Source organism: Sitophilus oryzae, unplaced genomic scaffold (assembly GCF_002938485.1).
Source record: "Sitophilus oryzae breed Bouriz unplaced genomic scaffold, Soryzae_2.0 scaffold_1322_pilon_pilon, whole genome shotgun sequence".
Lineage (NCBI taxonomy): Eukaryota > Metazoa > Arthropoda > Insecta > Coleoptera > Curculionidae > Sitophilus > Sitophilus oryzae.
In genome coordinates, this window is record NW_022145974.1 from 21751 (window position 1) to 35763 (window position 14013).

General features: G+C 28.8%; 1 protein-coding gene across 1 annotated transcript; it reads left to right on the forward strand.

The window, feature by feature from the left end:
• The first annotated feature begins 766 nt into the window (after positions 1-766).
• Positions 767-10578, forward strand: LOC115875119 (pro-resilin-like). The gene is made up of 10 exons (XM_030890514.1): positions 767-818; positions 4163-4238; positions 4335-4487; positions 5256-5411; positions 5878-6072; positions 6659-6754; positions 6814-6882; positions 6939-7075; positions 8559-8748; positions 10215-10578. Exons 1-10 carry the CDS (start codon positions 810-812, stop codon positions 10418-10420), a joined length of 1287 nt encoding a protein of 428 aa, XP_030746374.1. The 5' UTR covers positions 767-809; the 3' UTR covers positions 10421-10578.
• The last annotated feature ends 3435 nt before the right edge of the window (positions 10579-14013 follow it).

Genomic DNA, 14013 nt, shown 5'->3' on the forward strand with positions numbered 1-14013 from the left:
ACATACTAAACAATATTGAATAGAAATTGAAATTGAAATAATAGAAAACAATTTAGAAATATATTGAAATACAATAGAAAATACTATATCATAATAAAATTTACTGCATTATCACTGTTAATTTTTTTAATAATTAATTTAACTTAACCACAATGGTGTTATTTTAAAAAACGAAAATGTAATAGCAATACAGTGCTAGCATCTACAAATGCCTGAGCAATACATTTATTTATATTGTATTGGATAAGAAAAGCATTTAATTTTCCGTTTGGGAGCCGATCGGTTCTTTCATAGTAATTTTTTCATAACTGATTTAAAAAAAAAACAAATAAATTACCAAGATTGAATCACATTTATTCAAAATACGCACCAAGAAATAATTCTAAATAAATTTTGAAACAGAAAAAATAAGTATTTCTAGAGCAGTATTCAAATTTATTTTCCAAAAGTACCATACTAAACCGTGTGAAAGCAATAACGTATCGATTTCAATCGTATAGTACGCTGAGGTACCTTCCATACTCGCGAAATTCTCAATGGGGACGACAGATTCTTTCCCCCGCATTCATCCTCTAACGACAAAAATTATTGCACAAAAAAATCGCCTCGACGTCTCTTCTGATCTAAATACATGATTGTGCATCACGACCGTCAATGTATATAAGAGGAGGATCGTCTTCCGAAGATTCATTCAGCGGTTGACAATTCTTTAGATACATACATACATTACATATAGTTAGTTAGTAGTTAGTGGTATATGGAATTAGCTTTATTCAATCTGGTATAGTGCAAAAATATAAGTGCAAAAGATGGAAAAAGTAAGTTCAACTTCTAAGAAGCTCCAAAAAAAACTTTAATGTCTTTTTTTTCTGCATAAGCATCTGTACTTTTTCATTATTTATTATATTAGAAAATAATTACAGTTAGAGGTTGGAACCTTTGGTGTTACACCAAAATTAAACACTAATTTACCACATTACACCAAAACACTTTACTTTTGCACTGGAGAGCATTTCGCTAACTATGTTAGAATTATCAGCAGATGACTAAAACTGAAGAAAAGTACTGAGATTTAATCATCTGTTGGTGATGCTAACATGATTGACGAAATGCGCGTCCAGTGGAAGAGTAACAATAATACCATGATATAGTCATTACAGCAGTTTCAAACATTAGTTGACAATGTACCTAGACAAATATTGTTTTTTTTATGTTGTGTATATTACTTACTTTGAAGATGCAACTAAGTCCAGCTGGTATTAAAATTTTCAGCACAAAAATAGTTATTTCAAGTAGATTTAATATAAAAGCTACAACTTTTATATTTCCAACAACTTTGTCGTTTTAATAACCTACTTCAAATATATTCATTAATGTTATTTCTTCCACAAATCCTATAATTTCTAAAGATTGACATTAACTATAAAATATGGTTTAACTTCAATTTCAAAACTTTACAATTTCCCAACTTCTTTATTGAAGTTTCTTTATTCTACTGTAACTTTTTTGCATCCAAATATTCTTTATTGCGATTTGATTGGTAGTTCAATCTAGGTTTTCTGTTTTTTAATCACTGATTTTGTTTGTCTAATGAAAAGTACTAGTTTGGTTTAGGTCAAATTACAATAAAGAAATTTAAGGTGCAAGTAATATACATTAGTCTTCATAGTTCTGTAATTAAGATCCAATCTCAAGTAAAGCAACTAAGATATTTCCAGAATAACAAAAATAAAAAAAACTTGAGTTATTTCTTATTCCAACTTACCAAAAGTAAATTTTCATTCCTGCATTCATTTTCTTACGACAAAAATTATTGCACAAAAAAATCGCATCAACGTCTCTTCTGATCTAAATACATGATTGTGCATCACGACCGTTAATGCATATAAGAGGAAGATCGTCTTCCAAAGCTTCATTCAGCGTTTGACGATTGTTTAGATACATACACACATTGCAAATAGTTAGTTAGTAGTTAGTGGTAAATGGAATTAATTTACTCAATCTGGTATAGTGCAAAAACGTAACTTCAAAAGATGGAACAAGTAAGATGTACTTCTAAGAAACTAAATACACAAGAAAATCTTAAACTTGTTATTTTGCCTACATTATTTAATACCATCACAGAGTCATTACAACAGTATCGAACATTAGTCGAGAATATAGACAAATATATTAATAATAATTATGATAATAATAATTATATTGTGAATATTACTTTCTTTGAAAATATAACTAGTTCCAGTTGGTACTAAATTTCCAGTATCCAGTAGTAATTTCAAGTATTATTATTTACTACAAAAGTTACACATTTTATATTTTGAGCAGCTTTATCATCTTAACAACATAATCCAAATAAATTCTTGAAGTTTATTTCTTTTAATTTTTCATTTCCATGAGATTAACAGTAACTATAAAAAAAAATGATGTAACTTAAATAAAAAAAAACTTAATAATAATAGCTCCCGTATATAGCGTTTAATGCCTTGGGAGTAGGCAAGATACAGCTTGCCATGCTAGAGCCGTTCGGTATACAAGGAAGGTAATGTGACTAACATTACGGTTCAACCGCCTATTATTACCTCAGGATTGTGAATCCCAAGTACTCATTTAAGGCTGAGTCGACCTAGGTACCCAAACTATTTTTATTTTATTAAAAATAGTCGGCTGATGAAATGCCGGCTGTGGGACTCGAACCCACAACCTTTGTATTGGTAGACGAGAGCTGTACCTCTACGCCACCGGGCACCATAATTTAAAAACTTCACAATTCATAAATTCTGTATTGAAAAATGTTGTAAGTTATTGTAACCTTTTTCAATACATATATTTTTTATTGGAATTTGAGCTAAACCTAGATTTTCTGTTTTATTTCACAACTGATTTTTTTTATGAAATAAAAAGAAGAAACATTTAAAAAAAAATATACTACGATACTATTTTTTTCTTTATACATCATTATTTAGATAAAACATTATTAAATAATATTACAAGTAAACTGCTGATAGCAATGTAGAGACATCTACAAATTACACGCGATCTTTTATCTAATAAATTTACATCTAAAGACGAATGATAGTGTGTTGCAAATTTTATAAATCTTTAATGTAGATAACTCAAAAAATCGGTAGGCTAGTCATAGCTTCTTGTACCTAACATCGTATAAGTACTTAAATCTGATTTGAGAGTAATTTTTTATAATATAAGAATTTAATTTGAAAAAGTTGTATATACCATAAGATCGAAAAAAAAAATGGAATTGAAGATCACTGTCAATTTTTATGCAAAATTATTATATGAGAAATGTCATCAACCATCATTTCAAAGCCAATTGGACGCGGTTTTTTTATAGCAAGTATTAATTTGATATCAATTTCTATCTTATTTATAATTAAGACCTGTTCATAATGAAACTTTTTAACTTGTTCTAAGCTTTAGCCATATATTGATTACAATACTTTTCTATGCCGATAGCTGATCCTGAGAAATATACTTGTTATATAATATGTCATATTTCAAATTCTGCAGATATTTATTAAGATTACAGTTGGGGGTTGGAACCTTTGGTGTTATACAGCAAAATAAAAACACTAAATTTTTTAACACCCAAGTATTCTAGTTTAGTTCAAAAAATCAAAATCTGTAAATCTTCCATAAATTCTACAAAAGGAATTAACGTTAATTCAGAATTTTCATTTAAATGAAATTCTTTCTTCATTCATTCTGGCATTTTTTACTTTATTTTTATATATAGTAATATCTTGTTAGTATATTACATTTACATCAAAGAAGGAATGTTGTACAAGGTTTACTTTAAAATATCGCCTAATTTAGAATTGTTCTACGTGATATTATTGTACAGTATGCCACTAATCCTGATTTTATTTTACAAATCTCTGTTGCTAATGACATTTATTAGCATAAAAAATATGTAATTAATTTAAACTTGTTAAAGTGTGGATTTTAAAAATGTTGTAACCTTAAATAAAGCAATTTAGAGATGTGCAGAAGAAAATTGTTAAATATTTATCATAATAAAAAACAAGATTAAAAAAATTCCCACTTATTCCATAAATATATATATAATTCTAGTAATTTGTATATCAATATAAATTTTTATTAATAAAAAAAAATGTATTATTAAACATTATATATTTTTTTCTAGATTATACCCTGTCTTTTGTTGGTTTGGACCGCTGTCGTAAGAACAGAACCACCAGTTAATTCATATTTACCGCCAAACGGAAATGGAAATGGGAATGGAAACGGAAGTAAGATATAACTAATGTTGTGTTATCGCTGTATCTATTTTATTTTCTCCCTCTATTTACGAATAGATGGCGGCCCAAGCTCGAGATATGGACCACCAGGCTACCAACCAGGTATTCCATTGGGGAACGGAAATGGAAACGGCAACGGAAACGGAAATGGTAATGGATATAATGGAGGACCTCCGGCTCCTGTTTATGGAGCTCCAGCAAATGGAAACGGTACGAATATTTTAATGAAAAAAGTATTAAATGTTTTGTCTAAACGCTGGTTTTCTATTGATCACCGAGTTTAGCGACCCTAGACGATGGTGAAGTTTGAACTCTCACATCGTAGATCTGTTGTTTCCTATGTAAAAGTGTCAACTATATTTTGACACAATATCTATTCACACTGGTTAGAGGCCGGATGAGATTGGATATTTTTAAAACTAAAATTTAAATAAACAAAACAATCTTTAGTGAGTTACACCATTTATAACTCAAGAACATCTGAACCGAGTTTAATGATCTTCTTCATCAATGATCATTTGTTGGATTTTTTCACCCGAATACCAGAATAACTATTAAATTATCGGATAAATTCATAAAAAACTATACAGAAAATTAAATTTAAATAAATTAATCCAAAAAGATATTGAAATGTAAGAGAAAAATTGAATAGAAATGTCAACAATGACAAATAACAATAACTGTCAAGTCGATTGATCACAATCAATCCAGATTATTCGATCAATCTGTCATCCGTAGGTACCACAGAGTTTCTCAGACTCCTACAAAGTTTCTTTTAAATAACTGATATTTTCAAGATATATAAAGTTAATATACTCAATATCCACCCAATAACTAAAAATGTTTAGACCCAATATAGACTCATATGCTTAAAAAGTTATATTGTTTTAAAGTGTCTATTTTAATTTTAATTCTAAAAATAAGTAACAACTAAAATAAAATATGCACTTAAAACTTAAGTCAAACTATTATTTTCAGGAAATGGTAATGGCAACGGTAATGGTTATGACGTAAACAGTGATCAGCAGCCTGGTACCAGTTACCTTCCTCCAAATGGAAACGGAAATGGAAATGGTAATGGAGCGCCACCAGCTGTGTATGGTCCACCTTCTACATCATATGGCGTACCAAATGGTAAGTAAATGATTTTCGAATGTAATACCACAAGATGTTTCGGGATTACCGAATAATACTTTCACCTGACACGAAATGCGTTACCCGGCAACACCACGACTCTGAAGGAGGAGTAGTGTTGCCGATATCGCATTGAGTGTCAGGCAAAAGTATTAGGTAATCCCGAATCATCAAGTTGTATTCAAAAGATTATACAACGAAATAAAGTACATACATCCTTCTTATCTTACACATTTTTGCCATTTTGTAATAAGAATTGACGGGATATTTTGTGGAACTGATAGAAATGACTTCTGAATTAATATTTCAAAAAATGACAATTACAATATGGCCACCAAGCGATAATCACTTAAATGATTATCACTTATTAATCACATCCTTCTATATATAGGAAAAATATACATAGAGTTGTATAATCTATATTATTTTCTACTAATTATTTATTTAATTAAATAATTTTAATTAGGTAACGGAAATGGAAATGGTAAAAATGGCAACGGTAATGGCAACGGATACTCGAACGGAAATGGAAGACAATATTTGCCTCCCAATGGCAATGGTAACGGTAACGGCAATGGCAATGGTAATGGCCGTCCTAAACCAACATATGGAGTTCCCCGCAATGGTAATGGCAATGGAAATGGAAACGGAAACGGAAACGGTATAACTCATTTTCTTTTGTTTTTATATAAATCGGTAAACATGCTGACCTAATATATGATTTATAATAAATTATAATATTTAATCTAGTTCTTATTTTAATGCTAACAATTATCAAAGTTCAAAGATATATTTGTTTAAATTATTGTAAATTTTATTAGTACTCATCTTTGTTAAAGAGTAAGTAATATGTATACAGAAATGTATATAACATATGCGATCATTAGTTTTTGGCCAGTTCAGTATAGAGAATTTAAAAAAAAATATATGAAGGATGCAATTTAAAAATTTAGAGTTTTAAAACAAGAAAAGAAATATATACAAAAAATTATTCCAGTTATTGATTTTGCCAATCACTTGCCAAATAATCTTCAACTTCAACTGATCTCAGTTATATTAAATTAGTCTGTCTAAGTTAACCAAGTAGGTCAAAATGTTACATTAATAGTAGCAAGTCGCAGTAGAACAGGCTGATAGCTACACCAAAAATTTAATCTAATCTACCATATCTGAATTAAATTAGTTAATCTAAAATATATTTATATTTCAAATTAGGATTTAAAAACCAATTTTTTTTATTTATATAGGTAATGGCAAACCAAAACCAGTATATGGTGTCCCTACAAATGGAAACGGCAACGGCAACGGAAACGGATACTCTAACGGCAACGGCAATGGCAACGGTTAGTCAATAAATATTCATTAATTTACCAATTAATTAATTTTACATAATTTAACACAGGATATAGCAGACCAAGTTCAACATATGGTGTTCCAAACGGTAACGGAAATGGAAATGGCAATGGCAATGGTAAAATAATAATATCCTTTTTAAATAAACCTATTTTAATAAGGAAAATATACTAGGAAATGGAAAACCTAAACCAACATATGGAGTACCCAACGGAAACGGTAATGGAAACGGTTATGCCAATGGAAACGGCAACGGAAATGGATACGCTGCAAATGGAGGTTATGCTAATGGAGCGCCAGAAGAAAGTACTGTAAGTGATTTCTTTAAAACTTATGAATATTGTCCAAAAAAGGCTTCTGCGTATTTCTATACTCGCACTGTAAGAAAATCAACAAAATAAAATAGCTTTTTCCATAGCAACTGTTAAAATTGTCTTATATCTATCAAAAATGGTAGATAAAATAGTACTTTAACCCCAAGTGTAGATAAAATGATACTTTAACAGCGAGGATAGGTTAAAACTTTATTTCTTCTCGCACGTTTTTTAACTGCTTCCATCTTTGAAAATTTTTGTATTCCTTTTCATAAGTTATTCGAGATTTAAATGGTCAGCCTGAATATCTGTTGGTAATTTACTTATTTCGTTTTGAGCCATTTTTGGCTCCAATCAGCAATCGACACGAAAAAGAATTAACAAAAATTGACTCAAAACTAACAACTAAAGAGACAGCTTTATTTATTTGTCAAATTACATAGAAACCAACGCCAACCCAGCACAATATGTTCTCTACTCGTAATAAATTCCTTGAAATAATGATTTCTGAATATTTTTTAAAACGTAACGCGCTATGGAAAAAAAATATTATTTTCGACACGACGATAAAATTGCATTATCGTCTTGTATAAAAAATAACTATATTTTTGTTAATATCAGTGCGTGACCAATGTTGACATGGGTATTTTACTAATAAAACAAATTTGCCTAACGAACAAAAAAAATGCTTAACGTTTCAGGAGGTTATATCTCCTCCTGTCATGGGAAGCAAAAAAACAAAGAACAAAGAAACAATAACTTAAAATATCTAACTACCACTATTCAAGAACATTTTAGTTCTTTTTAACAGATACGTCTATTAAAAACCGCTGACGTTCTGTTAAAATTACATATTAAGTTCACTTCAAAATTAACAATTACCTACTACCTGATAACAATTAATTACTTAATAAGGTAAAACCAAAAAGCCTCAATCTTTCTGTATATGATATATCGTATGATCGAAAAAAAAACGGCGTCAACGATGGCTATAAAATGTATATCGTTGTCATTTTATATATAAATTTATATAGGGAATGTCATCGATCGTCATTTCCCAGCCAACTGGACGCCGTTTTTTTTTCGATCATACGGTAAGATGTTATGTTTATTAAAATTACAGAAGCAGCGGTAGCCATACAATTACTAACTTCTACAGCTGCCTGAGCGATACTTTTTTTTATATTAAACTGTATTAAAAAATCCTCATTTATTTTTCTCTTAGAGACTATCATCGTTAATAAAATTACCTTCAAAATAAACAATTACTACCTGGTAATAATTACTTTTACAATTACTTATTTTAGTTTGTATGAATATTGGTCTATATATTTTTTTCTAATTTAAAATATTTTTGTCTGGAAAGTAAACGATACAAATTCAAATTAGAATTTCTTTACATTGCATCTTAACTCTAGTATTTTAACCCGCTAATTTGAAAGTATACAATTATTATTTAAATGTAATTTGTATTAAATAGGAACCTGCGAAGTACCAATTCGAGTATCAAGTAAGCGATCCAGAATCAGGAAACGAATTTGGGCACAAGGAGGAAAGAGACGGAGATTTCACTACCGGCGAGTACAACGTCCTTCTTCCTGATGGTAGAAAGCAAATTGTAACGTACGAAGCCGACTTGGATGGGTACAAACCGGTAGTCACTTATGAAGGTAATTAATGAACTAAAATTGAACATACACTTAAACTTCAGCCAATATTATTTATGGCTTCAGTGTTAAAAAATTATGAATTGCCCTTTTTAAACTTACAACTTTCTTTTCATAAAGAAAAAAATCTCCAAATTAAGTTTTTACTTCTTTCCCTTCTTTCCAAGCTTGGTTTTTAGTTTTCTAGACATATTCAGCTTTTAAAGTGTCAGAGCCATACAGTAAAATACTTAAAATACTTACTTTTTTGTTGTTTTATCTGCTAATGTACATTCTAATTTTTATTTTTAATGTACATTTACTGTACTCTACTAAATGGGCTCAGTAGGTAGGTAGTTTTATACCGCATATTGCATGTGAATAATATATTTACTTCATATTATCTACTGTAAACATTCCTAAAAATAGCAAAATGTCCTTAAGATCATTTATTGAATTGTTTTGCTATTACATTTCTTACTGCAAATATTCAGAGGTATTTTCCTCTATTCCCGTAATTACTAAACTCAAATTCGATTAGTAGTTTGCTTTAATTCATATCTTTTAAAATCATTATAAACCAATACAACAGCAGCAGGTACCTAGTAGTGCAGATACGATTGTTCTTCTCTGGTGCAGAGGTACAGCAGTCGTTTGAATATCCAGTCGAATCAACATTAAATGAATACTTGTTATATTCACAATTCTAAGATAACAATTATTGTTGGCTGAAGCGTAGTATTAGCAGTATCTACCTAATGTACTGACGGCTCTACTATATCAGGTTATACCTTGCTACTCCTAGTGCGTGTGAATGGTATACATATGAGAAACTACTATGACAACCAAATACTGCCTTTATCAATTTTTAACAACTTTCGTAACCTTCTTATTGGTTTCAATAATACTATTTTGGAATCCAGATTAGAGTAACACTATTATGTTATTTCAACGATTTCAGAAGCTGCAATCTGAGGAATTTTGGTTTTTGACAAATTCTACTTTTCCATATTGGTTAAAAGTTAATCTGATTAAAATACCTGTTACTCTGATTATACTATTAAATGGTTTATTTTTTGAGTATTTCGCGTAAAATTAACTATCGGCAAAAATATCTTAGTTGCAACGTGGGACATTTTGATTTTTGACAAAATTTGCTGGGTATCTCTTCTATTTTTTTTTTCAAAAAAAAAATATTTTGCTTCAATTAAAATATGTTGTAGTGCTAACCGCCTACTTACTACGACTCATTTTCTGATTAAGAGTGAGTACTAGAATTCTTATGTTTTTAATGTATATCTGTCTTAAAAATTTATAAAGATATTCTTATACCAATAAAATAAACTTTAATGTAACTTAGAACAGTCGAATAAGTTAGGCGTGGCGACCAAACCAACCAATATTTGATGGTGCTACCTACAGTTTTTATTACAGCTATTTATTTAAAAAAAAATTTCGTTTGTTTTTTAATATAATTCTTATCTTCTAAGGTGGAAATGGAAATGGAAACGGTAATGGAAACGGATACTCCTATCCCAACGGCAATGGAAACGGTAACGGAAACGGATACTCTTATCCAAATGGCAATGGAAACGGAAATGGAAACGGATACAGCAACGGAAACGGCAATGGGGGCAATGGAAACGGCAATGGCAACGGATATCCCGGGAGTAACGGAAACGGATACTCGTACTGATTGCAGTTTATTTTCCAATCTAGTAATAAATATTGCAAAGGATGCGGGTATTTGTCTAATGAAGTGATGAGGACTGACAAATATATTAGTACCTTTTCCTAAAAATGCCAAGGATTTCAACTTAACTCTCACCTATATCTATAACTCTTACCTAGTCTTAAAAATATTATTTTTCAACAGATATGTACACAAATCGATATACTTACAATATATCTGTTTAAAAATAATTCTATTTGTCACCGCCACTAACTGCATTAGCGTTATACTTATTTAGTTTTTAATTTTTAATTTTGTATTATATTACTATAATTTCATTTATATGTGTTTAGTTTTAGTATTACTTTACACACATTTGTACTACGACCATTCTTTCAGTATTTATTTCATTTGTGTAATCATTTTATAGTGTTATTTGCCTATGATGTCAATCGACTGATGACGACTGCTATGATAAGGACCTGATCATTAAATCGTGTTCAATTATTATTTGCGGACACTGTATATATTCTGTAATGTAAAAGTAAATCTTTTACGTATCTAGTATTTATTTATTTTTAAATAAATGCTGTTTGTATGATATCTGAAGTTTTAATTTTTACTATTCAACTATTATTGGTATATCTAGCTGAAAAAATTTTAAACTTAAACTATAAACTGCCACAAATAACGATCATATTATAATTTAAAATAGGAAATTTGATATAATAATAATTTCTAATGTGATAAATTTTAACTTGAATGCCAATCATATACTCTACAGAGACATATGGGTGGTTAATTCATTTATGGCGAGTTTACAATATAAAATAAATTATCTGTGTATAAAAATACAAATCTGACTTGTGCATAGAATGGTATAATACTTTAATAAAAAAAAATTATATATTTAATTGATGTATGAGAATATTATAAGTACAATTGGAAAACAAATTTGCACATTTATGCATTATGGGAAACCATGTTATAATATAATTGAGAAACATTACTAATCAAATGATCAATAATTTGCAAAACATGTCTGTAAAATAAAGCAATTTACTGACAATTAGTTGAAACTAGAGCGGCTCATGTTTTTATTTGCATATGTTACATATTTAAGGATATTTTTAAGGATATTTAAGGATTTAAGGCCGTTTTATTTTATCCTTGGACATACTAAAAGTTCCTATCGTTTCTAGGAGCTTTGCAAATTTCCTAGGTTGTACTATATAACATGACCTGATCCTTTTAATATAGACTAGAATGGTCTGATTTGTATTAGGACATATTTGATTTGAAATGGCCTTATAGAACTATTTTGCATCTAGTGGTTTCAATAGACAATAATACTATTTCTGTTGATTCTACATCATGTATCATACCCCGTCTTATAATATATGACACAATTAACGTGGAAATAAACCTTTATGAAGAAAACGTTGGAAAGGGAAACTGAAACCTCGTCATGTGTAAATGTATTGACATATGATGATCAATATAGGAATTTCATTGATACAATAATTCAAAATGCCACCAAAGGAATTCTTGCTGAAACCAATAAATGTTGTTTAGTTGCTATCTTTTAATGAAAAAGTGAACCTTTTGTTTTATAATTTAAATCATATTTACAGGTAAAAACTGCGTTATTTCTTAGGTAAAAAGATTGCAATTCAGTTTACATCGAGGTTTACTCGTATTTATATCGAGGTAACTTTGACCTCGTAAAAATTGTGGATTTTGAAAAACTTTTTGCTTGGCTTTATCCTTCGACTTCTAAAACACATACAAATTTAAAATATCTATTTTTCAATACTTACTTGGCGTCAAATTTTTATTATTTAAAATACAAAATAGAGTGACTTCTGATCTTCTGGGTTGAAGTTTTCCATAAAGCAGGTCAAATCTGATATTTCCTAAGACAAATCAGACCATTCTAGTTTGTCCTAAAAAGTATCAGGCCATACCAGTATGGCCTAGGAAATTTGCAGAGTTCCTATTAATATAGATAGGACGCTAAAAAAATGTTCAGTTCAGAGTTCACATTATCAAGTTCACTTAACGGTGAGTGATACTTCTGGCCGAAACGTTGTGTAAACATAATAAATAAAGACAATGAAAGTCCGAAAGTCTTTTTGTTTCAATACTGAATCATTGTCTACCACATTCAAAATAAATATAGATATGAATTGTTGGTAGGTCCTAGTCAACAAACTAAAACGGCTAAAAATCAGATATTTCCTAAAACATATAAAATGCAAAGTGTTATACCTATATCTAATCCAAAATGGTTTCCAGCTTGGTACAAAAATAACGTATTCTAAATATTCTTGATTGGGTTGTGCGATAAAATAATTATCTGGATAATGGCATGGTGTAAATTTTACAAAAAGCGCCAGAACATGTAAAAATTAATTGGATAAGAAAACAGAATTATAAAATAAATTTGCGTTCACTTAAGACAAAAAAGCAGTCCTAATTTTAAGAGTTTTATTATTTCTGAGACGCATAAAAGCGTTAGTCAGAAAATAATGCCCTGAGGGTTACAAGAAACATCTCCTTTGGCTCCTCGCCTTTGGCCTAAGAGATATTTTTACACGATGAGTGTCATCGCATACTAACTATTTGTGAAAAGTATGCAAATTTACCAAATATATCACCTTTTTGATAATTTTATTACAAAATCATTTAAGAAAACAGATTAAAGCTGTACTATATTATGTATTATGTCTGTGCTTTGTTCTATCAGTTTGCCAGGGACTTTTGTTATGCCCTGTGATATTGTCATAATGCCCATGTATTATATGTTTGCTTAAGTATTAGGAAGTTAATTATAATAATATTTCAAATAATAATTGTTGATTATTATATACACAATTAATTTAACCATTATTATTAAGAAATTACGCATAAAGCTGAAATAGTGGAAAAGTAAAAAGTATTATTCGAAAGAATCACCTTTTATATTTATAAAAACAAAGTGTAAATAATTCAGTTATTATTGGATTGTTTTTTTTAATTTTATATTTAGTATAATTATATTAGTAATATTAGCTTTTAGTCATTTAAGTCATTTAATAAATTAGCTCTACTTCTTAATGTGAGATAGTTTTTCGATGTTTTTATTAACTGGCAATTGAAAACAATGGGGGGGGAGGGGCTATTTATCTAAATTAAATCATAGATTCTATTTTTTTGTTAATTCTCTTTAAACCATTTTAATTCTATACAACAAAAAAAAAAAAAAAAAAAAAAAAAAAAAAAAATCTGTTTAAATAATATTCCATATTATAAATATGTGACTGTGATTTGTGTGTAATAATTTATAAACTTTTTAAATATTTTTTTTTTTTTTTTTTTTTTTTTTTTTTATTTTATATTATGCTAATTTATAAATAATACTATAATATTTTTTTTTTTGAAATTTTCGTATAAGGAAGTAATATTATTTTTTTTACACATTTTTTTTTTTTTTTTATTTTTATATTATGTATAATAATCAATAATCTGTTGAAGAAAACTAACCAAGAGTGCAGAAGTTAATATTTCAAAATTTTAATTAAAATTTTTTTTTTTTTTTTTTTTTATTTATATAAAATGTCAAAATGTATATAATA